This window comes from Cygnus atratus, chromosome Z (genome assembly GCF_013377495.2).
Source record: "Cygnus atratus isolate AKBS03 ecotype Queensland, Australia chromosome Z, CAtr_DNAZoo_HiC_assembly, whole genome shotgun sequence".
NCBI lineage: Eukaryota > Metazoa > Chordata > Aves > Anseriformes > Anatidae > Cygnus > Cygnus atratus.
The window spans coordinates 69011514-69038877 of record NC_066396.1 but is presented as its reverse complement, the minus strand read 5'-3'; the positions used below and the strand labels follow the sequence as shown (position 1 = coordinate 69038877).

Sequence of the window (27364 nt, the reverse complement as noted above, 5' to 3'; positions counted from 1 at the left end):
TCGGCAGGACGGGCGGCGCTGATTGGTCCGCGGCACCCCCCGCCTCCCGCTGCGATTGGCCGCGCTGCCCGCCAAGCACGGCTTCCGGGGCGGGGCGGCGCCGGCTCAAAAGCGGGCGGATGCGGGCCCGGCTCGGAACTTTCCAGAAGGGTCGGGAGCGGAGACGGGTGGGGGGCTCCGGCACCGCCGCCGCCGCCGGCACCGGGACCGGGACCCTGACAGGGATCGTGGCCCGCCGGCACCATGGTGAAGGAGACGACGTACTACGACGTGCTGGGCGTGAAGCCCAACGCGTCGGCGGAGGAGCTGAAGAAGGCGTACCGCAAGCTGGCGCTGAAGTACCACCCCGACAAGAACCCCAACGAGGGCGAGAAGGTGGCGGGGGGCTGGGGGGGCTGGGGGGGCTGTGGGGCAGGGCAGCGCCGTGACCGGGTCCCGTCAGGGCGGCTCGCTGAGGTGTGCGCTGTGTGTGTGTCCCGCAGTTCAAGCAGATCTCGCAGGCGTACGAGGTGCTGTCGGACCCGAAGAAGCGGGAGCTGTACGACAAAGGCGGCGAGCAGGCCATCAAGGAGGGCGGCTCGGGCGGCGGCTTCGGGTCCCCCATGGACATCTTCGACATGTTCTTCGGCGGCGGCGGGAGGATGCAGAGGGAGAGGCGAGGTAACGGCCACTGAGGGTTCGGGGGTGGGGGAATATTCCCGTCGCAGCAAAGCTCCGAGTAACGGCAAAACAAAGTTAGAGCAGGGACCTCAAAACCTGCCGGGACGCTGTGCCGCAGCCCCTTTAAAACCGGAGCGGAGAGGGCGCTTGGTTCACGTGCTGGCGGCTCGATCTGCTGAGCGTTATCTTGTGTTAACGTCTAACCAGGTTCTGTGCGTGGAAAGCCTTTAGCTGAGCATAAACAGCGTGAGGCTGGATAAGAAATGGTAATGTGCCTTAAAACGATCTTCCAGTAACCTACTGTAGAACCTAGCCTTTAAACATTAATTTCTTCTATAATTAGAAGTAACTATATCTAAGTAAGACAGCCACATCATTTTCAGTCTGTGAGACTTTTGTTTTCTTGTGATGTTCGGTGGAATCGAGCTGAAGCTGCACTAAAGCGCTGTTCAAAAACTAAAGTCCGTGTGGGTCCCGCTGGGCAAGAATAACATGAATTAAACTCCTTCAGAGCAGTGCTGACCACAGCACTTCTTAGTTTTGATCTCCGAGGTGACAAAGAATTGAAAAGGCGTCATATCAAAATGTTACGGTTTTGTATCAGAGTGTCCCTAGTAAACCAGGACTCGCTCTGCTCCACGGAAAGAACTCTGCAGTTGCTGAAGTTGTGATCAATTCCCGACTGTTACTTGGTTCAGTTCCGAGAAGTTCCCTCATGAGAGGAAAAAAAGTACCGAGCGGGGTTTCAGCAGTGCCTCACGCTTCCTTGTAGCAGACAGAACTTCTTCCTTAGTCGCAGTTAAAATTGAAATCTTGCATCTGAGACTTAAATATAAAACTTCATGTTTTGTTTTATTTGTGCCTTCAGAGAGGGGTCTCTGGCTTAACCTAATAGAGAAGCATTATGGACAATGCCATTAGAACTGTTACCTAGTTATAATTGCAAAGAGGAAATAGCAACCGACTAATACCAGCAGCACAGCTAAACAAGATGCTAAAACATAGAGTTGTTTTATTGTGATTGTTTTTGGGGGGGGGGGAGTTACTGTTACTTTGAGTCCAGACACTCAAATACATATTTTCTTTCACAGGCAAAAATGTGGTCCATCAGTTATCAGTCAGTTTAGAGGATATGTATAATGGTGCAACAAGGAAACTTGCGCTGCAAAAGAACGTTATCTGTGACAAATGTGAAGGTAACTGTGAAGTCGAAACGATGTAGTCTTTTTTTCTAAAGCTGCAAAAGTAATTTCTGCTTCCTTGTTTCTTCTGGCAATGCGTAACCATCTCTGATTCTCCCGCCAGGCCGTGGTGGTAAGAAGGGTGCGGTGGAGTGCTGTCCGAACTGCAGAGGAACAGGCATGCAAATCCGAATTCACCAGATCGGGCCAGGCATGGTGCAGCAAATCCAGTCCGTGTGCATGGAGTGCCAGGGGCACGGGGAGCGCATCAGCCCCAAGGACCGGTGTAAGAGCTGCACTGGCAGAAAAATTGTTAGAGAGAAGAAAATACTAGAAGTTCACATTGACAAAGGTGAGGTATCCTGCTAAGATGGAGCATTAAACTTGCTTGTACTCACACTGCCTTTGCAGCACTGAAATAGGAGCTTTAACAAGTACATGGTGTTGAATCGGTGAGTAACACTCTCCAATACATAATGAAGTAGCTTGTTGCTGTCTCCAAAACTAGGAGATCGGTTTTTAGGGAAGGTGGATCACTTCCGTGTTAGCACGTTGATTCTGTGCACATAACTAAGAATGAATTCTGAAATGTGCTGTATTGTGAGCAGTGAATTGTTTTTATTTAGAGCAGTTGTGTAAGAGCTGGTCTTGACCAGGTAATGGGACTTGGGACTAGTTAAAATCCATCACCTGTTGGTTCAGCTTCCCTGATGAGTTTCCCCTGAGTTTTTGTGTGTAGGGAAACCCTGCAGACTCCGATCACTTCTACTGTGTTTCAGTGTGAAGGGGAACCAGGTCTGCTACAGTAACAGGGTGCCAAGACAGTGCTAAGCCCATAATGCTTAGAACCGTTGGCTGCGTAACCCTGACAGTGCTGCTTAGCGCAGGTGCTCTTTGCGTGGCAAAATGCAATTCACAGTCCCTCACAGTGATGGGAGAATGCAATGTTGAGTGACAAATACTTTCCTCTTGAGGAAGTTCTACAAAAGGGAATGAGAGAAGTCTTGGAAGTAGTGCAGCTTGTAAGATAAGCCATGCTGACAAGCACATGGCTTGTACAGAAGATAATTTGTTGCAGATCTGTAACTACTTTACATGTGTGTATAACCACACCATACATACTGCCCAGCTTTATTTTTCCCTGGGGAAATCCTACAGTAATGTTAAACTTGAAGGTCAGGAGGGGCATATTACTGGAACTTTAAACAAGGAAACCATTGAAAATAGCTTTTTTTTTCCTCATACAAAAGGACTGAGCTAGAATGAGGCAGGAAGGATTTATATATAGTGACTTCTGTGTAGGTGATATGGGTGTCTTAGGTCATAGAATCATAGAACATCCGAGTTGGAAGGGACCCACAAGGATGATCAAGTCCAACTCCTGGGTCCCCAAAGGACCACCCAAAAAAAAAAAAATCAGACCCTGTGTCTGAGAGCACTGTCCAAATGCTTCTTGAACTCTGGCAGCTCGGTGCTGTGACCACTGCCCTGAGGAGCCTGTCCCAGTGCCCAACCACCTCTGGGTGCAGAACCTTTCCCTAACACCCAGCCTGACCCTCCCCTGTCCCAGCTCCATGCCGATCCCTCGGGTCCTGTCGCTGTCCCCAGAGAGCAGAGCTCAGCGCCTGCCCCTCCGCTCCCCTCGTGAGGGAGCTGCAGGCCACCATGAGGCCTCCCCTCAGCCTGCTCTGCTCTGGGCTGAACAAACCCAGGGACCTCAGCTGTTCCTCATACGTCTTCCCCTCCAGAACCTTCACCATCTTGGTTGCCCTCCAGTCCTAGGAAAAGTGATTCTTGCACCGTGCAGCCACGGAGATAATGTTTCATTAGTCTCTCTGCCACATATATTTATAAAACTTCAGTTGATTGGTTATTCTCAAAATGAATGTTGTATGCACTGTTGTTTGTTTACTTTGTAGTGTTTGCTCATACAGTGTTGCCTTTAAAGATTGAAAGAGTTTCTCTTGGCAGGTAGCTGTTTCAAACTACAGTTAGGCTGAATGATTTTGATCTGTAGCTCAGGTTGGCAGCAGTAAGATCTGCTGGACATGTGAGTTGATTTGTGGGGAGAAGTAATGTTGCAAGGGAAGAAGTTCCTAATGTTCTAGTCTCAAGATTCAATGATCTCCCAGTATCAGCTTGTGCCTATAAAAGTATTTCCTGTTGCTGCCTTTCAGTTAAAAAGCTGGAAAATGTTTTTGCTTTTCTACAATAGGAATGAAGGATGGTCAGAAAATAACATTCCATGGTGAAGGGGACCAAGAGCCAGGACTAGAACCAGGGGATATTATTATTGTCTTGGATCAAAAAGACCACTCTGTATTTACAAGGTAAAAACCTTAGAAGTCCGTAATGTTAACTCTTGATCTGCTTGTTCACATGCTTCCTTGGTTCCTGCTGACTTCCTAGCTCCTGGAAATGTGAGTAGACAGGATCAGGTGGCTGGAAGTCACCTGCGAGTACTGATGTGCGCCGAAGCCCCGGTGCAGTTAGTCAGAGCCATGGCTTTGAGTGTCAGACGGTGCACGAGTGGTTACGTGGGACCTGAACTCAGAACTCTGATGGCTTATTCTTGTCCATCCTTCTGCCCACGGCCTTCAGTTCTGGAGTCCTTAGATAACCCTTGATATTACTGGTCTTGCAGTGTTTTACTGAGGCCATGCTGCCTCTGGGACAAGAGGAATGTTCCTCCTGTCCCTTCGTAGTCTAAAAATAACTTTTCAGGCAAGTCTCATTCCAGAGACCTTTAAAATAGGGTGAGTGAAATAAGTAAGTTCTTTAAATAGGGTTGAGGATTTCTTAGCTCTTGGACATGCAGTGCCTGTAGACATCACTTGTGCTGCCATACTGAAGTTAGAATAGGCAACCGAAATGATTACTTTGTAACATCTAGGTGCTTTGTGGTTTGTTTGTACCTTCATCAGAACCCATGGTGGCTGTAGACTGCTTACACTTCCCTAGTACCAGGCTGTCAGAAGGCAAGGCTAAGAAAATAACACATAGCTGGCTGATACACCAGAGAATGTATTAATCTACCTAAAAGGAAGGGTATTAATTGTACCAGCTCTTCCCTAGAATTGGGAAGGCGTGGTGAAGTGAAACTGAATGCAGATGAGCCTTACTGTATTTATTTCTTTTTAATAAACACTTCAGCACTTTGAATAGCTAGAGTTGATGAGTAACAGCTCTCAGCCTGGGTACTATTCCCATGATGCTGTCTTGAGATGCTGCATCAATATTCAACATTATTTAATTGCCCATAATTTTCTATTAAAGCTTGTCCTTAGTAAGTCAATTAATAAAGTTAGGCTTGATCCTCTTATTGCTTCCCCCTTTCTGTGACTGTTTTTGATCGGTTCTTCCACAGACGAGATGAAGACCTTCTGCTGTCTATGGATATACAGCTGGTTGAAGCACTGTGTGGCTTTCAAAAGCCTATCACAACGCTGGATAACCGAACCATTATTATTACCTCCCATCCTGGTAAGCGTTAGCTTGCTTTCTGCCAGAAGTCCAAGCTGTGAGTTGGAAGGAACAGAAACAACCCATCCTGTTGTTGTGCAAGGGGTGTGCACTGGTACCAGGGTCTCTTTTCCCTTGTCTTTGCAATACAATCCTTGAAACAAAAAAGGGATTTGGGATAGCAGTCAGCAGTGGTTTTCTCTTTGCGTGATATAGTAACAGACCTTACCTCATGGACATGCTTATATCCTGAGGGTACTTGACCTTAGAGTTGAAGGCCGTGGGTCTCTGAAGATGACTTTTTCAGCCTTGGAAGTGATGGAGCACTTACGGTATTTGTAACTATGCTTCCCAAAGGAAGCATAACAAGGCTACAAAAATGTGATGTAGATGTCAACCTGCTCTCCTACTCAGGAGTTACCAGGCAGTAAGTCCCTGTTAGACTGCTGCATACCAGTGTAGCTGTCTAAAACAAAACGTAGAAGGCTACATAAATACTCAAGGGAGTTAAAACTAAAGCTGCTTCTGCTGCCTGTCTGAATTCTGTTCCTTTATTACTTTTCTTGTTTTGTCCTTTCTTAGGCCAGGTTGTCAAGCATGGGGCTATTAAGTGTGTGTTGAATGAAGGCATGCCGATTTATCGCAGACCATATGAAAAAGGACGTCTTATCATCGAGTTCAGAGTAAGTGGGTCAACGTAATTCCAGGGTGCAGTTCAGCACTGCATGTCCATCCACCTAGTGCTGGGAGCTCTGACAGCAAGCTCTCTGTGCCACCATTTTAGAGAAGATTCAACTGTGTCTATAGTGTTAGATACTAAGCGCTGGGCTTAAGTCACCTGCGGTGTTGTAGCAGGTTTTGGCAGATCATTGACCAGTGGTTGGATGGGAAAAGGTAAGTTCAGGAACACTTGAGTAACTCCGGCTCTTGATGATTTCAGGTGAACTTCCCAGAGAGTGGCTTCCTCTCCTCAGATAAGCTGTCCTTACTTGAAAAACTGCTACCTACGAGGCAGGAAATAGAAGAAACTGAGGAAATGGAGCAAGTGGATTTAGTGGACTTTGATCCATCTCAAAAAAGAAAACATCACTATAATGGAGAAGTCTACGAAGATGATGAGCACCACCCTAGAGGCGGTGTTCAATGTCAGACATCGTAAAAGGGCCAGTGAATAACTTGTGATGCTTGTTTTGTATGCATTAGTGGATGAGTGAAGGACTACAAGCGGTTCACCCTCACTTCCTGCTATTTGTTGTTATATCCAGCCATAGTTGTTTCTTAAAAGCATAAGGAAATAAACTAATGAAACTGACTTGGAAACTTGTATAAAGCTCCAGGATACAAGCTCAAACCAAGTTGATTGCACTTCACCCCTGCCTGTTGATCCAGAAAACTCCCTCACCTGCTTGTCTTTTATTTCAAGCCTTGTAATTCCTGTATGTGTGCAATTGCTGAGGCTTAGACTAAGATTCTGTGGTGGTCTTTTTTGGTATTCTAGATCTTATACTCTGATAAAGTATGCACAAGTACTTATAAGTCACGGTAAGATATAGTTAATCTTTGTACCTGTTAGGATAACATGTTAATGTTGTGGGCTTGCGCTGGGGATTATCAGTAGGGACTGGCTCTAACACGGCCTGGTAACACATGAAGCTGACAAGGATGTGGTCAATCTTCACAAGTCCGTTAAAGCCACATGATCCATGACTCAAGTTTCTGCACTTAAGGTCAAGCAGTCTTTATGCCAGCTTTGGTCTTGACCTTGGAGCTAGCTGTGAAGCTTTGTTCCCTTCATGCTGGCTGCTCTTTGGCTGCTGTTGTTCACGATACTGTGTATAGAGCCAGTGGTCGCTTGGCTGCTGCAGGAGCTTTGTCCACTACTGTGCACGAGTTTAAAAAAAAAAACAAAACCTCCAGGTCTTATCAGCACACATACAGTTTGGAGTCTTATCACCCTGCTGGCATGTGAAGCTTGACTTTGCCCTTGATTACCGAAATTAGATACCCTATAGGGTATGTCGTGGAAAGCAGTACTGTCCCTACTGGTGTTTATATGTGAGCCTGCAGAAAAAAAGAAACTTACTGTCAGTGAGTATCCCAACTGACACATCTAGGATGTTCTGAAATTAATGTATTGTGTGCATTATTTTAAGCTGACTCTTGAAAATTCTGTATGAATGTTCTAATTATTGTAGATGAAGCATTTCCAATATAATTACAAAATTGTTCATTGCCTCTTTTCTGAGACCAGATGTTGGTTTAAAGATACCACACCCCTCTTTTTAGGCAGCTATTCACAGAAAAATCGTAGCAAAAACCATCTTTCACGAAATATGCTGAGAAGACGGGTCTGGATTTAACCTCTAGCATGGTCTTGTTTTACCATCTGGCTTAGGACACAGCTTATGTTTTTCATCATAACTTTGAAGCAAAAGTACTAAGAGAATTGTCACATTTTCTTCCTCCAGAAAATGGCTGCTGTGGGGACAGTATGTCTGTTGTATTTCTGGAAGCAGGTTAGACAATATCTCTTGCCCTTGAGTTACAGGTGCGTTTTGTTTTTATAAAGACATGAAGTGTTCCTTGAACCTCAGCTAGAGCTCCCTTTCAGGTACATGCAGAATAGGGAACCTGTCTTGCCTACACTTTTTTCCCTTCGTTTGTCTCAGCAGGAATCAAATTCTGTAGGCGAAGTGTGTTTGTGAATTGCACTCATGAGCTCATTAGTCAGCTCTACCCATACATGCAGCCAGTAGGAGCCTTTGCTTCATCAAGGGGGGGGAGTAGAACCTAATCCTGCTGCTGTCAAGAGACTTCTGCAGAACTGTCTCAAGCCTAAACTGCACAGTGATATGTTAACTCGTTCTCAGATTCAGATCCAGATCAGCCCCTGGATCAAAAAAGCTAGAGCCTGACAAACTCGGTGCAGCATGTTGAGGATTACAACAGGATGTTACTTTGCTTCAGATGGCTGTGAATTAAAAAAGTGGGCGGTGTCCCTGCCCAGGGCAGGGGTGTGGAACTGGGTGGTCCTTAAGGTCTCTTCCAGCACAAACCATTCTGTGATCCTATGTTGTAGTCACCACCACCAAGGGGCTCATTTGTGATGTGGTCAAAGGCAGCCTTGGCTGCAGCGATCACGAGATGGGGGACTGCTGGATGGGATGGGATCCTGGCAGGTGGGGAGAGGATAAAAGGCAAGTTCACAACCCTGGACTTCTTCAAGTACCTGCTTGGAAGAGTCCCACAGGTTTAAGCCCCAGCAGGGAGAGGGAACTGGTTAGTATTCAAGGATCACCTTTTCCATGCTTGAGGTTTAATCCAATGAATAGGAAGTTAGGAAGTCAGGGAGAAAAAAAAAGGAAAAAAAAAAAGCCTTTGGGAATGCCAGTCCTGAAGTTCGGGGCGGGGGGGGAAAATGTGGAGCAATGAAGCTGTACCTTCACAGGAAGCTGATAAAGTCACGTAATATTTAAATAAACATGACATGCAAGTACATGAGCCCGTATGAGATGCACGGACAAGTGCTGAGGGAGCCGGCAGATGTTACTGCAAGGCCACGCGGCAATACTTGGTCTATGATGGTGACTGGGAGAAGTGCCCAAAGACTGGAGGAAAGCAAATGTCACTCCTATCTTCAGCCAGGGTGAGAAGGAGGACCCGGCGAACTACTGGCCTGTTAGACTCATCTTCTTCATTAGGAAGGTGATGGAGCAGCTAATTCTGGAAACCAATTCCAGGCACATGAATGACTGGAGAATCATCAGCATGGATTCATGAAGCCATGCCGGGCCACCTCGATAATCTTTCTGTGATGAAATGACTGGCCTGGTAGATGAGTGAATAGCAGAGGGTGATATCTACCCGGACTTCAGCAAGGCCTCGGATGCTATCCACCACAAGACCCTCCAAGAGCTGATGTACGGGCTGGCTGGGCAGAGAGTGAGATGTGTTGAAAATTGACTCAGTGGCTGGGCCCAGAGTGTGGTGGTAAGTGTAACAAAGGCTAGTTGGAAGCCAGTAACTAGTGTGACCAGGGATCAGTATCTTCAAGGGGTTTAATATCTTCACAAAAGGCTAACAATGGGACAGCATACCCTCAGCAAGTTTGTGGATGACACGAAACTGTGAGGAACAGCAGATGTTGCCATCCAGACAGACCTCAACAGGGTAAAGAAATGTGCTGGCAGGAACCTCACGTTCCAGAAGGGGAAAGAGCCAAGTCCTGCACCCGAGGAACAACCCCAGGCAGCAACACGGGCTGGGGACTGTCCTAACTAGAAAGCAGCTTGGCAGACAAGGGCCCGGGAGGCCTGGTTGGTATCAAGATGAACATCAGACAGCAGTGCTCAGACCACAGAGGTGTCTGTACTCTGGCTGCACGAGGCAAAGAATTCGGTAGTGCACGAGGCAAAGAATTCAGTAGTATTAGGAAAGGCTGAGAGAGCTGCAGCTGTTCAGCCTGGAGAAGAAAAGCGGGGGTTGGGCCTGATGACCTCCAAAGGTCCCTTCCAACCACAGCCATTCTGTGAATAAAACTTGAAAGAACTCTTTGTTGTTTTGTTTACAAAGCTCCCATTTTTGGAAAGATGGGAAGAGCTTAACAAGTTTGCAACAGCACGTGCCAGCTCCTAGACATTTCTTGCCCAACAAAGCACAGGCAGTATCAGAGGAAGTTGTTGCTACATAGGGAGCAATTTTAAAGGCTGACAAAATGAAACTGAAGAGGGCTTCAAACTGTTTGCATTATGAAGCTCCCAGTTTCATAGTGTGAACAGCATGCTATAAATAAAACATTGTTATGCTCCCTTAACGCCAGCTTCTTGAATCTTGCTCCACAGGTAGCTGAAGAATGCCCACATACGATTCCTACTCTACGCCAGAAATAGAACACATAGCCACTTTTCTCCTCGACGGCTTACCTAAAAGCTGGGCTGTTCCCCTGGACATTCAGATCCGAGTTTCACCCAGCCTGCCTCCCATAAGCTGCCGTGATCCAGAAGGTCACAGGGGCTATTTACTGCCATCCAACGAACAGCTCCTGAAGCCCACATCATCGACAGGAACTGGAGATGAAGTAACTCTGCCTAAAAAGGACTTCACAAATCATACAGACAGTAGGTAGGAAGTGAAGAAAAGCAGTACTTGATCATTTATAATTGATTTTTAGCATAATCTTCCCCATAAATCTCTGCAAAGTGTTTTCCTTCCGTATCTCAGACTGAACACAGGTGTTAACCAAGCTGCCCCAAATCACAGGCAGGCCCCCTCACCCAAGCTCACAGTTCAAAATCCTGTGCAATATGCATTTAGATTCGCAGCGGCAGCCTGCCACCTCTGGAGATCGTTTAGTCTTTCTAACCCTTTGAGAATTTAGTTGCTGTATTAAACATTTGCAAAGGACCTTTTCCTTATGAGAAAATTTTCAGTGGAAATGATCAAACTTGTCAGTTCTCATCTGGTCTCTCTAAATGTTACTAAATCAAAATAGGGTCTGTTGTTGGTTTTTTTTTTTTTGTTCGTTTGTTTTTGCAGATGGCGTGCTGGTAATGGTACCAGAGCAGGACTGTACCTGACAAGTGCAAGCACTTGAACAAACTATTACCCCCAATAATGTATTAAAAAAAAGTTACACGCACACTTGAAAAAGAGTGCAGGAACCTAAGCTTCCTTATTTTTTGCTGAGGCAGCAGTAGCTCTTCCCCATATATTCTATAAGTACGGGTGGCTGCTTCCGCCAGTCCTGCTGTAGGGACAGGTGGCTGCTTCCACCCAAGCAAGGCTGAAATCCATTGATCCCCACTTCAGAAAGATTAAATCACTATGATTTACCAGATCTGAACTGACCTGAGAGACTTTCATTACACAGCACTCCTGCCAAACATTTTGTGCCCATCTGTGTATTGCTGAACTGGGTAACTCCAAGCAAAATGATTCAAAAACAAAGTAAGGCCCGTTGTTGAACACCAAACAATTTTTCTTTAATGCTAACTAAAGCACTAAATGTTGCCTCATTCAGGTAAAATGGCATAATACCTGGCTGATTCTCCAGAGATAAAATATCTTCCTAGATGACATTAGAAAAAAAAAAAAAAAAAAACATTTTCAAGATTACCATTGCACTTTTGTGTCACATGCCAGCAATTTTACAAATCACAGCTTCAGCCAAGGAGGTAAGTCTTACCATTACCCTTTCACAAACTCTTTCATCTTGGGTAGTTGAGGCAATAAACTCTAAAACTCATAAATAAAAAGGAAAAGAAATGCCAGATTTTCTCTCTCGTATCCTAAAGCCAGAAAATGTATTTAGTATCTTTAGACATTCAGGATTCTGACAGACAGTCAGATTTGATACAACTATTTTTCTTCTAAAAAACAATGTAACATATCATTTACATTGAGGATTAGTACTTCTGTGCAACCTGAAAGTGAAGTGAATCACAAGTTAGATAATATTGAAAATATTTTGTCAGGATCTTCTCCTTTACCAGAAGTGTTAACTGTCAGATGGAGCTTGTCATATGTATTATTGCCAGAAGTTTCCGATACAACAGGGTATTTTCAGGCAGGAAAAATAATCACTTCTTGCTATCTAAAAAATAACTTTATTGTCGTATCTAAGGAAGTAAAAAAACAATTTAGGAATTAAAACATTGCAGATAACAGAATGAGCTTCTAGAGTTGTAGTGAACAAACAATGCTTTATGAGAAATTATCCTAAAATTGTTTGCATTTCTTTAGACCACCAGGAGCACAGACCAGCCAAATACACAGGTCAGTGCCAAAAGGGTTTTGTCACTGGCTGACAACCAATAATCGCACTAAGATCAAGCCCGCCAGCTGAAAAAGACTGAGGTTACTTGAACTGGAACTAATTTATTGAGTCACAGAAAAGTTATTACTGTTTGAAAGAAAGCATTCTACAAGAGATGAAAACTAGAAGCGCAGCAGACTCGAATCTACATGCACATGTTCGTCCCATCATTATAGACAAAGCTTCCATTATAGCTACATCCTAGAAAAAAAGCTATAGTCGGATTTTAGAAGATTCTGGTGATCATTCACAATGGTTTACCCTAGCCAGGATCTCAGACAGAATCATCATCTGTTCCAAACCGAAGAGTCTAGAATCTTTTCTATCATAGAGCGGGACCTAAGCATCACTGTTACCATTAATTAGACCCATCTGAGTGTGCCATGCCCTTTTAAGAAGAGAGGAAGGTAAGCTGAAATTCAAGGTATTAATGTGCAACATTACCGCACTAAGAACTCGGCGTGTGCAAAACAGGCTTTTGCCTGTTTTAGAACATTGATCCCCTGAGGCCTGTTTCAGTTAAAACTGGTTTGAAGACATTATGCATTAGTAGGAAAAGAGCCCAGGTTATTCCTTTTAGCCTGGAAGCAGATGAAAACAAACAACAAAAAAATAATAATAATTAAAAAAAACTACCTCTCACTGCTACGCTAGGCAGATTTAGAGAGGGAAGCCCTGGGAAATGGGGAAGAAAAAATGTTTCATTCTGAGGAAGCTGTGTGACAATGCTTAATAGAAATAACTGGAGAAAGTATAATGAAAAATCAAACACAGCAAAACACACTGGACTAGAAAAGCTTCTGCCTTCCTACTGCAGAAAGTGTAGCTTCATCTGCATTCCAGGAAAACTGCCTTCATCCCAGCTGTGAAGGAAACAGCCTTCTTATCCCACATCGTTCACTCAAAAAAAAAAAAGCATTTGACTGTATTATAGGAAGCCAGTAGCCTGTTGTATGTATAGTTCGTATCTCATTCACTTTTATAAACAGCATAAGAAGAGTATACGCTTCGGGAGACAGAACAGCCACTCCCATAGGATTTGGCTACTCTGGTAAAAATAAAAGTATTTGAAATTAAGTGATGCTACACAACGAGCATAAATCTAGCTAACTTTAGACCAAGAATTAAAAATGATATCTTCTGGAAAACTGAACTGAAAATTGAACACATTATCGCACTCTGTGCGTTTCAACCTTGTAAAAGCACAAACATCAACACCCTGCAGCCAACAGGCATACTTCATAGCTTAAAGTCAAATGAAGTTATGGCTTCCAGAGCTTGAGGAGGCCATCTTCACTGTAGGTGGCAATCAGGTTCTGGTGGGGGTGATGAGCAATGCCAATGACATCTTTTTCATGAACCTAGAGAAAAAGCAGAAAGAACCATCAGGATAGTTTTCCTTTCACAGTGACGCAAGCCAAATATTATCTTCCCTTCAGTACTTGAAGGGGTCTTAACATGCTTTGTGCATACAGCAAAAGCAGAGAAATATAACCCCAGCAGTATTAAGTTTCAATTTTCGTGACACAGCAGTTACTTTTTATTGGGGGAGAGAGACAGTTTTGTCACCTACACCAACTGAAATCCACTATATTGAAGCACTCCCCATTAAATTCGGACATTCAAGCTGGCATCTCTCTTTAGTTTAATCCAAGACAAATTTAAGCCTGACAGTTTTAAATCTGACAGCCTGGTCAGACTCTCCACTAGCTGCAGCCTATGCTAAAATGTGCTCTAGTTCATGTAGTACTTTCAACCAAGAATTCCTGTCTTGGTGACAAACATTATCAGAACTTCTAAGATTAAAATGGTTCTAGGAAAAAGTCTGAGCACATTCCACAGCCAAGCGTTCCACGTTTTGGAACATAAAAGTAACACGTTTGTTACCAATCAGGGCTGCTGGAAATGAAAGCCCCATTGGTACAAAACTTCTCCTTACAGACCTCATAAAAAGCAAGCATTTAGATCATCCCTGTGTTTAAAGCTCTGCAACAGCTCCAGCTAAGAACTTACTGTCAGAGTTCTCTCCAGCTTGCCGGTCACTGTGCTAAAGCAGTAGAGCACAAAATCTTCACCAACGCAGTAGATCCATTCACCACGAGGTGAAAGTGCACAGCAGACAAAGTCACCACCTTCTCTCTTACCAGAGCTAAAACTTCTTACAATCTGTAGAAGAACACCCCCAGAAAACATTTCACAGGATTAAAGTGTGCACATAATCACTATCTTCAGGGTAAAAAATATTTAAGCAGTACTAGGCCTGTTTAGAAAAGAGGATCTATCCATATCTATACTTACTTTCTGCAACACGAGATATTCTAAAAAACTGTATGGAATTTAAAGTTTATAGTTTTATAGAATATCTATAAAAATTTATATATATATATATATAATAAAAATTCTATAAAGAGTAATTGCCATGACAGTGAACTGGAGAAATCAAGTTTAAGCCCAGGCTAGCTAATTTATGAACTAGGTTTCTGACATTCTTAAAATGACAGAGGGACTTGAAAGGACACCAGTAAGATCACATACTTGACCCTGCATGTTCATAATAACGACTGTATTCGATCTGTTGCAAACCACAAAGTGTTCTGGGTTTTTAGGCAGCAGAATGACACTGTTCACAGTGATGTCTGTCCCAGCAGTGCTGCCTAGAGACTTGAAGGTGTTTGAGCACTCTGTCGTCTTCACATTCCAAACCTAGAACAAAGAACAAAATTAGCTTTATAGAAAACAGTAAACAAAATTGTCTGGTTTTGGAGATAACTCGTGATATAGGATTCAGATTTTTTTTTAAGACTCCCAAAGTGAAATATGAATAGAAGCATACTGTAAACAAACAAAATTACCAGATCTGTTCTGAACACCACGTGGACACCATGAACAACTGCAGTATGACTGACCTGAAAGTGAATTTCCACTACCCAAATTCAGCCTGGCACCCTTTCATTAAGCATTTGCCCTTAGGGCAGAGTCCACATCTGCTTTATGGTTTTAGCTGGCATCTGCAAATATGTGTGTAGCCTCTGTATGTACAATCTCCTTACACAAGACAGACATGAAAATGTGCTGAAAAAGCAAAGCTACTCTGCTATCAGTGTGAATGATACCCCACCTTAGAGCTGCTCCACGTACAATAGGTATCTGTTCCTGCCGTTTAGAAACAGGAAGTGAAATAGCTTGTTTAACGTTCAAAATGAAGCGTAACTCACCATCTGTGGAATATTTTTGCAGTTTATGTACTAGTACAATCAAAATGGGAGATAACACCTTCTTACACTATTCCCATTATTAGGAGCAGTCTGGCAAAGAGAGCAAGTTTGAAGTAATGCCCCACTTAATATGAACAAAATCTATCACACCCCCCTTTTCCCCTATCTATAAACTATCTCCCTTTACTCACCCCCACACACTCCATAATGCAGCTGTTTCTATATTCTTTTTTTTTGGGGGGGGTAATTAGGGCACTGTACAGAACAATAGTTTACTACTCCTAACCATTACACAGCATAGTTATGGTCTTTGCTGAGACTAGAAGCCAAAACTTCTTCAAAACTTCTACAATCAATTTCATTAACACTCCTTTATACAGCAAAGGACTCCTAAGCACCAAGAAATAAGCAGGTGTCCAACAGAGTAAGCAAGACAATATCATTATTTCAGACAGGAAAATTCCCACATTCTAGGAAAAGAGGTGTCACAGACAATTCTATTTCTAGAACAAAGCAGTAAACCAGCAGGTAACTATGCACTTATGTTCTCCTTTCATAAATACAGCAGAAAGGAGCTCGGCAGCAGTCTCTGAGGGGACTATGAACCATCATCGGTTCTCGTTTACAGCAAGCTACAGTAAAGGGCACAAGCAGTAAAACATGTTATAAAAAAAAAAACACAAAAAAACAACTTCTACAAGGTCTGCAGTAGTTGTTAACACACCAGCTAGAACATGCAAACAGTGTGAATGTGTTACTTACAAAGGGTAAGCACTACCTTACCTTCACTGTGCCATCAGAGGATGCACTGATAATATAGTGACCATCCTGCGTAAAAGTAGCTTCATTGACGAAAGAGGAGTGACCACGGAATTCCTTTAAAGTTTTGCCAGATTTTAAACCATGAATCCTGTCACACAATAGAGGTCACAACTGAGTGAGCAGCTGAAGTAGTCTGAAACACCCCTTGGCTTCACTGTATTTTAAATCTGAGCTACCTTTTAACAAGCAACAATAGAAAGTGCTAAATCTCCAAACCATAATTCTTTACCACAACCCCCTTTCATCAAAGGCAGTACGTGTTTTTGTAAAGAGCTTAGAGAAATGCCACCAACTTTCAGCTTCAAGGACCCGTAACATATTCCACGCATACTAGAAGACAGGACTACAAATGAAGAATTATGATGCTGACAAAACAAAAAGTTACAGAAAGATTTAAGTTTGAAAGTGACCTCTGGAGGTCTCTCACTCACGACTCCTCAAAGCCAAGCTGACCTTTAAGTGAGGTCAGTTTGCTCTGGGCCTTGAGCAAGGCCTTGGCCAGTTAAGTAAATCTCCACAGATGCAGATTTTCTCTGGGACCAACCCCAGGACTGTGCGAAACTCACAATTTTTCTGTGAAGAAAAGCAGAGTTCTCTCTTTTGCAACCTGTTCCCATTGTCTCTTATCTTTTTTGCTGTGCAAATTCATGATGTATGTGCTTAGTCATTTATGAGAAATTTATATTGCCAATCTATTTAACCCCTAAATTACAATACCCACCATCTATAGAAATAGCGTTTTCAAGCAGAAGTTTGAATTTTTGACAATAAAACTCCTTATTTTGTTTGAAGTTTGCTGGCATTGATTCAACATCCATCCTTACACAATCTCGATTAAAATGCTTATGCTATAGTTCACCTATACTAGAATTTAAACGTATTAATATTTCTCGCTGTTTTGTTGTGCCTGTTCACTGTCAAGTTGCTTCCAGATCTGTAACAGTACCTTTCTTCTATCTACAGCAGTACCATTAGGGTTTACAGCACAGGCAAGAGGCTAAAACTATTAAATGTTACAAGACCTCATTAAATTCAACATTAAACACATAGAATTGTCAAGCTAAGATGATCAATCTAATTCATATCATAAGTCTTACATCCTGCAATTCGGGTTTGAGAGACACAGATGAGGAGACTGGAAACCTTGACAAGCTGGACAGATGGGCAAAGAAAAACCCTGTGATGCTGAAGATTGATAAATGCAAAGCGCAGAACAATCTCAGGGTTCAGAATTGACTGAGGACTGACTGGCTGACGAGGAAGTCTTCAGAAAGAGACCCGGCACTCCTTGTGAAGAACAAACTGAAAGCCATCAGCATGCTGTGGCAGTGAGGAGACCCAGCCACACACCAGGATGCATTAGGAGAGCCACAGTCTGCAGATTAAGGCTCCTCCTTATCTGGCAGAGCTGAGGCCACCTCTGGAGTGCCGTGCCCAGTGTAGGACCCCTGCTATAAAAGGAGATGGACAGGCTGGAGAATCCAGGGGCCAGAAGGCTCTCAGAATCACAGAATGGTTGAGGTTGGAAGGGATCTCCAGAGATCACCTATTTCAACCCCCCTGCTCAAGCTGGGTCACCTAGAGCACGTTACACATCCAGGCAGGTTTTGAGTATCTCCACAGAAGGAGACTCCACAACCTCTCTGGGCAGCCTGTTCCAGTGCTCTGTCACTCAACCTGTAAAAAAGTTCTTCCTCATACGGCAATGAAACCTCCTGTGGTTCAATTTATACCCATTACCCCTTGTCCTATCACTGGCCACCACTGAGAAGAGCTGGGCCCCATCCTCTTTACATTGTACCCTCAGGTATTTACAGAGGTTGAAAAGATCCCCTCTCAATCTCTTCTTCTCTAGGCTAAATGAACGAGGAGAGGCTGAGAGGGCTGGGCATGAAAGTTCAGGGGCATCTGACAGCTGTCCTCCATGCAGGCAAAAGACATGGAAACAAATATTATTAAGTATAACTCAGAATAATTCCAAAGAAGAAAAATAACTGAATTAGACAAAACTGATCTAAGCTGCTTTCAACAGAAACAAAGTGGCTGCGTATCAACAAAAGAGTTTTGTTGCCAACGAAATCTACCCAGCAGTGGCCAAATTCTACTCAGCAACAAGAACAGCACAGAAGACACCAGACAGGTGCAGGAGCAGATTTACTCTGTGGTTTGGACAAGAAAGGAAAATCTCCCATGCCCAACACTGGAGCCGCAGAGACAACATTGATAAATGGGAATTATCTTTTGGGAGTGAAACGATTCTGTCTCTACAGCTCTTTTTCATCGCTGAAGTTTTATTATCTTGTGATCGCAAACACATAAACCATCTGGCCACATGATTCTCCTGTAACAGAGATTCCAAGACTGCTGTACATGTCAGAGAATCACAAGATAACTTAAGCTGGAAGGAACCTCGGGCAAAATATATTCTAACGCTCTCCTCAAAGTAATGTCAACTTTCAAGTCCAATCAGGTCTCAACAAGGGTTGAGATCCTGCCCGACCTTATCCAACTCTCTCCACATTGTCCAATCGCTACTTCTTTCCAAAAAAAAAAAAAAAATGTTTCCGTATATACAATCTGAATTTCCCTTTCTGTTGTTTGCCCTTTTTAAGAACCGTGCACTTCTGAGAAAAGCCTGGTGTCACCTTATCTGTGACTAGTTCTAGATAAGACAGCTAGGCGCCCCTCTCAGCCTTCTGTTTTCCAGGTTGATCAGGGCCAGTTCTCAGCCTTTCCTTGCGCATCATGTGCTCTTGGCAAGACTCTCAGACAAAAAACTAGCAAGCTAAAGCACCAGAAAGGCTGTATTGGCTCTTCCAGATATAAATTCCAACTCTCGCCCTTGCAGCTCTCGGGGTCCATCAGCCTGGCTCTCTTACAGGACTGGATCTCTGCTATTCCATGTCAGACTGCTGGGAAGAACAGACGCCCAGAAAACATTTTATTTGGGTTCTCCTTCCTCTTGTTCCCATTCCAAAAGGAGGCCTCTGGATCCAAAAGAGATAAGGGGGATGGATCTAAGGGCCTGAACTATTTACTTGAGGATAACACGGATTCAGGCTGTAAACTGGGACAAGAACCTTTTTAGGATGAGGACGGGTATTGCACGACTGAGACAGAGAGCAGCAAAAATTACTGTCCCTGACTGCATTGGGGTGCACCTTATCTTCCCTCATGCACATGCACCTCATGGAGACACACACACCCTCATTCACAGACCAAAGGAGACCCAAGAGTACTGCCAGTTGAGATTCCCAAGTATTCCCAACACTTAGGGAAATTTTACTCTCTTCAGCAACTACGAGGGGAAGCAGAGAAGATGCAGGAAAAGACTTAAAGGTGCTCTCAGAGGATTTCTTTAAGTAGCAGAAAAAGAAGAGCCCACTGTACTGCTGAATGAAGAAAAATAATCTGGACGGAACCAACTATTTTCACTTCTTTCAGAGCTAATGAGTGTTTGTGATTAGACCATTTAGGTCATTTCAAAAAAAAAAACATTATCGTGTTATTATGCTTGGATCTTTCTTACTCTAAGCTTACTACAAAAATTGTTATATTTGAAGGCTGACACAATAGTTTCTTAGCCTAGGAATCTCCCAGAAGGGTACACTCAAGGCCAGTTTAAACACCAATAGAGCAGATGAAATACTCTGCCCCTGAGGCTGGAAAAAAGCCTTCAAGACCAGGTTGGATGATGCCCTGAGCAACTTGATCTAGTGGGTGGCGTCCGTGGCTATAGCAGGGGGGCTGGAACTAGGTGATCTTTAAGGTCCCTTCCAACCCAAGCCATTGTATGATTCTATGATAAAACAAGTTAAAGAAAGTGAAAGATCAAACTTTCAAACTGTTCCTCCCCAACTCTCAGCAATAAGCTCTCCTATTAGTAGTAAAACTCAATGCAAAAGGATCAGACTCCAGATCAAAGTTTAACTCCCTGACGTGAACACTATTTTCTTTTCTCCTGAACTGTATGTGACACCTTCTCAATTTACCTGATTGTCTGATCAAAAGAAGCACTAAGAATTTGGCTGCTGTCTTTAGAGAAACTGAGGCACGTAACACCTTTACTGTGTGCTCGTTCAAACCTTCTCAGGCACTGACCACTCTGGATTTTCCACACCTGAAAAAGAAACAGCAAATAAAATAGAGGTGGTTACTTTGTTATGAGATCTGACACATCAGACCTCACTACGTATCTGTTTCAGGGCCATGCTAAACTTACTTTGTTACCATGTACAACAGAAACGTTATTGCAATGTTAAATGAATCTTTCTGGTCACCAGCCCTTCCAACATACCCTTTTACAAAAAGATTCCTACCTTGATCTTTCCGTCTTGTGCTCCGGTTGCTAGCATTTCTGTATCTCTGCTGAAGCACATGCACAACACGGCATCATCCATCATCATAAAATTATCTTGTGCCTGGTATTTCAGATCCTAAACGAAAGCAGAGAACACACCAGTCAAGACAGTGAATTACATGAAATTTAATTTAATTTTAGCCAAGGTACTAGCAGTTTTAACTTCAGCTATATTTTATAGCCTATCATCAAGCAGATCTCACAGTCTTATAAAGATAGGGAAGTGCTGTTGTCACTGCTTTATAGGCAACGACACAGAAAGGGGGTGGTGGTGGTGAGGGCGTTATTGCAGACGGAAGTTTATGACAGAACAGAGAATTAAGCACATCTCAAGATTCCAGACCAACACTCGAATCACAAGGAAGACATCCTTCAGTCTCTGAGAAATGAAAACCAACATGCAGACTAACCTGAAAGAATAAACCCATGCACTCTGGCCACTATCCATTTGGCACAAGAACCAACTTACCTTCCTAATCTTTCCAGTAGTGAAGTTCCATACTTCAATGAAACCATCCACGGAACCAGTGACCAGATACTGACCATCTGGTGAAAACCGAGCACACTCCACATGCGACTTCTGCCCAAACTGTTTTACAGAAGAATAAAAATTTAGCTTAGCAAGAAACCTAAATTAAAATAATCTATTCACATTGAAACAAAACTGTAGCCTCATTTTGGCAACAAAACAAAAAACAATGCTTCCTTAGAGACACACATTCACATATTTAATATTAAGGTACCAAAAAAACCTGTCAGTACCTACTTACACAAATAAAAAAACAAACATTCATTTTGATTTGGTAGTATCTCTTGAGCTTAAGCCAAACACTTCTTGCTTGCAGAAGCAGCAGGGTTGGTTGGCTTGTTCTTCCTCAGTGAACTGCAAATGGTAACAAACGCCTTCCCAGTACTCAATATGTGTATCATTGCATATGTACCCTTGGCAGCTTTTGGAGACTTCCAAAGTAGTACAAGTTGCTTCACTTGGAATGATGTTTCTCTAATGAAATTTTCACAGAGAATGTTTGGTACTTTGTTTTTTATACTTCACTTTTCCATTTTTGTGGAAAAAGGAACACAAACGAACACGACAACCAAGTATAAAAAATGTTTTTGCTCAATACAGAAGTCGAAGACCAGTGCTGGAAAAGAAAACAAGTTCTAATAAAGCATTAGCAAGCTGCCACTGAACAACTTCTGAAAAACAGTACCTTCTGTTCGCTGTGAGAACTAGTAGAGATACTACAGTGAACTGAAATTTCTCACCGCAGAGAACTGCATGGTGAAGCTGAAAACCCTCACAGGAGGAAACTGCCTATTCCACACTAAGTGCTACAGGACAACTGTGTCCTTACCGCACACTTTCTCTTCTGAAATTTGCATGGTAAAATTTCCTTAAATCGAAGAATCCTTAAAAAGAAGATACTGAATCCATTAGTACACATGATAGAGTTTATGATCATATCTTCAGTCGTTCACTGAAATTCTGTGCAAGCATATTAGCTTAAGACACTTCTGGAAGGTATTTCCCTCCAGAAACAAAGACGAGGACTAAGGAAATCACTTCTTAAGGATGACTGATTCTGAACTGTGGAGTCAAAGAAACTCTTAATACATTAATCACATCCAGAAGTATTACGAGCACCCAGTCCTGTTAAGGGACCTCATTTCGGGCTCTCAAGGAAAGACTCTTGATGTGACAAAGCATGGACAAGAAGGGGAGAGGGGAAGAAAGGAAGAAATACTACTTAACAGAAGAATTCAGAATTCATTTACTTTTAGCTTCCGAAGTAAAGCACAGGAAAGAAGAAACAGTGGTAATAGACACACACAGCAAATAAAACATCACCTTAATATGCCTGCTCAGCTGTGTGGGGAACTTCTCTTCTTCTACATCTTTCACAGCTGCTTTGCCTCTGAACAAGTCAATCGTCATACCAGGAGGAAGCAGGCCCTGATGCTGTTGCCACTTCAGTGCCTTTTCAGGAGTTGAAAGCAATACTTTCAGTCTATCAGTTAATATCTGTCTTCCTTATCAAAACTTTGTTACAATAAGCACGATACAGCACTGTTTTCTTGTGCCCTCAGGAACTGTTACACCTGCACTGTCTGAGGGAAGTACACTGCTAGAATTTACTCAAGACCAGAGCAAGCAAGTCTTATCAGGATTATGCTTCCCAAGTCATGACCACAAACAGAAGAGAATGTTTTTCCCCAAATGTTTTTGAATGTGTGAATGACTTCACACCCACCCTTCTCAGATCATCAGTATGCAGTATACAGTGCACGAATAGTGTGATGAGTTTGATCTTTTGTTCATTAAAACTGCCTGACCTGTTGTTTATTTGCCTAGAACTTCATAAATTAAAATTAAAAGCGGCCACTAAGCCTTCTTGTAACACATAGATGAACTTTGTTCCAAAGACAGAATCTTACACAAACCCTTTAGGAAACAGCTACCTCCAGTCAGGACCCGCTAGTTATGCCAAGAGAATTTAACTGGCATACTCACAAGCTTAAAAACTAAGATTCAAGCCACAAAACAACAAAATACATGAAATACTGTCTACGTAAACTATAAATAAAAGTAGTTAGAGAATCAGAAGAGAGTCATAAGTACAACAGCAAAAACACTGTGTCTTAATACTTGTTTTGAAAAAATATCTTCTCTGTACAATGAGCTCATGAATTCTACGGGAAGAAATCTAATGCTGGAGTGCTGACTTTTGCTGCAACTGATAAATCCTTGCCACGCAGAGAAAAGGTCACTTAACTATTCTACTTGCAAATGTACAACATTTAAGCTCTGTTTTTATAGAGATGGAAAATCAAATACAACATCATTAATTCTATATGGTGAAGATCTACAGAAAACAAGAGTGCTACTAATTGATTTTTTTTTTCCCAAGAATTACCTGCCCCAACAATGCCATAAGACGGGATGGAGGTACCACGCTCACTTCTCCAGCTAAAGCTTGTGCAATAGCAGCTCTCCGCTTTTCTTTGCTGCTTCCGTCAGGGTATGCCTAGGGAGAAGTTATCTTTATGAAGTAAATTCTTTAAAATGTTTTTCACAAAAATTTTAAAGTGCTCTCATCTGAATCCCCTTCCAGATTCATTTTCTATTAGGCCCTTCAAAACAGCCCATCTCTATCTTCAACCCTTCAGACATTGCAGACACGCTTTCATTAAGAATTTCAGTTTTTCATAATCAGATAAATCCTTACTATTGCTATTATACAACAGCAACTTTGTAAACAAAGTAAACATTTTCTTCTGCACACATAAGACAGGGAAAGTGAGGTAGATGTCAAATGATGAGCACAACATCATCCTGTGGCAGGACAGAGGTGTAACTCCCTAAAATCCCACCTTCAATATACTTCAAAATTACTGTTCTGTTGCCTCGTGATGAGGAATTACCCCTTATTTCCCAGACACTTCGTAAGACACCTAGAACTGTGAAGCTCCATGTTTTTGCTCCCACAGGGAAAAGATGCTGTAAGCCCTTGACAACTTGGAGCAAGGCCAGGAAGTCACACAAGACAGCATGCTGTCACAAGGTACGCAGTAAGCATGTAACCTACCTCACGAGGATCAAAGTAAGACCTGGCCAGAAGGTTTTCCAGGTGGATGTACCGCTCTGGCTGCGTCTGCTTCAGCATGATCATGGGATCCGTCTGCCTCAGCAGGGAGCGGGCAGCACCCAGCTCCCGCAGCTCAATCAGCTCCAGCACAACCTGCAGCGGGGCAACAAGCACAGGGTGAGCTCAGGACAGCGTGGTGTGCCTCCACAGGGCCCCGTGGCGGCACCTGCTCTGCCTCACCTGCTCGTAGAGGTCGATGAGGGTCTTGTCGGGCAGCTTCAGCGACTGTATGGCCTGCAGCACCGTGTCCCAGTGCCCGCTGTTGATGTCGGCCACGAAGCTCTCGATGCTGTCCACGGTGTTGAGCGACACGGTGGTCTCCTCCTGCAGCGTGGCGAGGGCGCGGTGCAGGCTGTTCTCCTTCAGGTACTGCATGATCAGGCGGATCACACTGCCGGGGGAACGCGCACCATCAATGGCGGGGGCGGTGGGGGGGCGGAGGAGATCGACCAAGGGACTCCCGCACCTCTCCAGGGCCGCACCCCCGACCCCTTGCCTCCCCAGGGCCCCCTCAGAGCCTTTCAGGGCCCCCTCAGAGCCCCCCCAGTACCCCCTCAGGGCCCACTCAGAGCCTTTCAGGGCCCCCACAGGGCCTCCTCAGGGCCCCCTCAGGGCCCCCTCAGGGCCCCCTCAGGGCCCCCCCGCCGCCGCCGCCCCCCGGCCCGGCCGCACGCACTCGGAGGACTCGATCTCGATCGACATCTTCGCTCCTCCGCCGCCACCGGAAGCTCCGCGCCGCCTACGTCGCTTCCGGCCTCGCGCGACGCCGCTTCCGCCAGGCCCCGCCGCCGCCGCTGCTGCTGCCGCCTCCCGGGGACGGCGCCTTACCACGTGACGGGGGAGCGGGGGAGGGGGGGGAGGGAGCGGCGTCACGTGACGGAGGAAGGGCGGCGTCTCCTGGCAACGGCGGCGGGGGGCGCGCGCCCCCTGGCGGCCCGTCATGGCGGGTGGGGTGGGAGGGGGTGATGGAGGGGGGCAGTGCTGTGGAATAAAAGTTGGTGTGTTGGGTCTGCTGCTGGTGGTGGTGTCTTATTTTTTCTTACCCCTCAAAGCATAACTTGGTGCACAGAGCAAGCACTCACGGAAGCCTGCTCGAAGTTACACTGCCCGTTGGTGTCCCATGGCCGCCCGCTCCTCACACACAGCCTTGTGCGGCCATGTCAACACCCAAGCACAAAACTCCGCTCTCACTCAGGGGAGACCTCATTGCTCTCTGCAGCCACCTGAAAGGAAGCTGTGGGGAGCTGGGGTGGGCCTCTTCTCACACATAACTGGTGACAGGACTAGAGGGAATGGCCTCAAGTTGTGCCAGGGGAGGTTCAGGTTAGAAATGAGGAGACATTTCCTCTCAGAAAGAGCAGTCAGGCGTTGGAATGGGTTGCCCAGGGAGGTGGTGGCATCACCATCCCTGGGGGTGTTCAAGGAAAGGTTGGACATGGTGCTTGGGGACATGGTTTAGTGGGTGACATTGGTGGTAGGGTGATGGTTGGTCCAGACAATCTTGGAGGTCTCTTCCAACCCTAATGATTCGATGATTCCTGCAGAGCCACACTCCTTCCCTTTCCAGAGTTTCCCCATGGTGGCACTCGGAAATGGCAGAGTGCAGGTCAGGCCCAGCCTGGGTTGGGACAGTTTGCGTGTGCAAGTTTGGGGACGTCAAACCACAGATCTTACTCCCTGTTTGCAAACCTGGAGCCAACCGAGTGAGAGCTCTGCATTGCGAGAGTGTGGTCATGCGTTAAGGAATCACAGAATCATTGAGGTTGGAAAAGACCTTCAAGATATTCTGGTCCAACCATCTCCCTACTGCCAATGTCACCCATTAAACCTGCACTAAACTATGACGCTGCATAAGGCAGTATTTCATTAGCGAGGAACTTATTAGCATATCCTGACTGCTTTAATTATGGAGTACTGTAAGAACTGAAAAGTGCTGCTGCTGTGCCGGGCAGAGCCCTCCAGTGGTGAGAGGGAACATGAGACGCCTGTGCTAAACACACAAAAGGTGGCTGGGAGTCCATCCATGCTGCTCGCTTGGACTGTGACCAAGGCCAGAAGTCCCGAAGCCCTGGTTAATGCTAAAAGGCAAATAAAGCTGACTCTGCCCCCTCGCTGCATGCGGGCTTAGGTGGAGTTGCCAGGAAGGAAGCTCCTCACATGGGTGGCTGGCCACACCGAGGGTCTCGCTGCTCTTATCTGCCCGGCGCGGGGCACTTCCCACCCGCTTACAGCAAGGGCCTGATACCAGCACTAGGCTGCCAGCACAAAAGCTTTTGAAATCTGCTGTAGTCAGCCCCTCTTAGACGGGCTTGTTCCTTGCTGTTTGTTTAGGCTTGGTGTACAATTTGCTGGATGAGCCATGGAAAACAGAACAGAGTGTGAGAAATTGCCTGCCTTTGCCAATGAAAGCTGTTCTTTACTGTCTCTGTCCCCAGAGTGCTTAAGAAAGTAATCCAATAGCATAAAGTTGAAGAAATACTGAGCAAGGCACGGGGTGAATGTTTTGCATGCTGCTGTTTCCTCTCTGCGATCCCATCTCTTTTGTCGTAGCTGCTGTTACGGAGGTGTGCGGATTACCATGGAGAACTATCAGTTAATCATGCCAGGCATGTTTGTTTTCAGTGACAGGTGGATATATATCTGCTTAAAGTTGTTTTGAAAACAGCCCTGGTCAAGGCTGTAACAAAGCAAAGCCAGTTGTCTGTCAGTAGTTCAGCCACACTGAATTGCATCAAGCTGTAAAATCCAAACATGGCAGCTATTTTTGTGCTGGCAGCACGCAGAAGTCTGACTCAGTTCTGTAGGTGAATTCAGCTGGAATGGCTGATGCTTTCCTGCCCTCCCTCTCTCATGCATTACTGCCCCAGAGCAGAAAAAGACAGACAGACAGGCCACCTAATCCCTAGCTGCCACAGCCCTCCGGCTGACGTCTTTCTGAAAGGTGAGGCCAGCACAGGAACATGTTAACAGACTGGGTCATGGCGGTGGTGTGTACGCCATCTGGCCTTCCTTCCTTGGTGGCGGCAGAAGGGGATGGACACTGCAGCTAAACCTCTCTGCGAGGTGGGTCACAGCTCTCAGAAAACTTCAGCTGACAAGAGGTCCCCGTGCACCTCGGGCTGTGCAGGCTCCCTGAAGCAGACTTTGGCTTTGTGGCGAGACGCCACTGCAGCCAACCTGATCTCGAGCTGGCAGCGGTG

The 27364-nt window shown here is 44.7% G+C and overlaps 2 protein-coding genes across 2 annotated transcripts; one reads left to right on the top strand and one right to left on the bottom strand.

Moving 5' to 3' along the window:
* Nucleotides 1-77: 77 nt before the first annotated feature.
* DNAJA1 (DnaJ heat shock protein family (Hsp40) member A1) lies at nt 78-7533 on the top strand. The gene is made up of 8 exons (XM_035562988.2): nt 78-375; nt 483-660; nt 1752-1856; nt 1966-2193; nt 4057-4171; nt 5209-5324; nt 5886-5986; nt 6244-7533. Exons 1-8 carry the CDS (start codon nt 244-246, stop codon nt 6460-6462), a joined length of 1194 nt encoding a protein of 397 aa, XP_035418881.1. The 5' UTR covers nt 78-243; the 3' UTR covers nt 6463-7533.
* Nucleotides 7534-12163: 4630 nt separating this feature from the next.
* Nucleotides 12164-24994, bottom strand: SMU1 (SMU1 DNA replication regulator and spliceosomal factor). The gene is made up of 12 exons (XM_035562987.2): nt 24841-24994; nt 24345-24555; nt 24105-24257; nt 23433-23543; nt 22367-22495; nt 20984-21103; nt 20474-20590; nt 20147-20274; nt 16116-16242; nt 14653-14820; nt 14131-14283; nt 12164-13478 (listed from the first exon to the last, which is right to left on the bottom strand). The coding sequence occupies exons 1-12, from the start codon at nt 24864-24866 to the stop codon at nt 13380-13382; spliced, it is 1542 nt and encodes a 513-aa protein (XP_035418880.1). The 5' UTR covers nt 24867-24994; the 3' UTR covers nt 12164-13379.
* Nucleotides 24995-27364: the final 2370 nt, after the last annotated feature.

Bases quoted from the DNA above. Each gene is read 5' to 3' on its own strand.
- DNAJA1 (XM_035562988.2), top strand. From the start codon at position 244: ATGGTGAAGGAGACGACGTACTACGACGTGCTGGGCGTGAAGCCCAAC. The intron at 376-482 runs GTGGCGGGGGGC...TGTGTCCCGCAG, and splicing joins ACCCCAACGAGGGCGAGAAG to TTCAAGCAGATCTCGCAGGC. The intron at 2,194-4,056 runs GTGAGGTATCCT...TTTCTACAATAG, and splicing joins AGAAGTTCACATTGACAAAG to GAATGAAGGATGGTCAGAAA.
- SMU1 (XM_035562987.2), bottom strand. From the start codon at position 24,866: ATGTCGATCGAGATCGAGTCCTCCGA. The intron at 20,591-20,983 runs GTAAGTTGGTTC...GCTTTCGTTTAG, and splicing joins CTACTGGAAAGATTAGGAAG to GATCTGAAATACCAGGCACA. The intron at 14,284-14,652 runs GTATGTGATCTT...GTTCTTCTACAG, and splicing joins TTATGAACATGCAGGGTCAA to ATTGTAAGAAGTTTTAGCTC.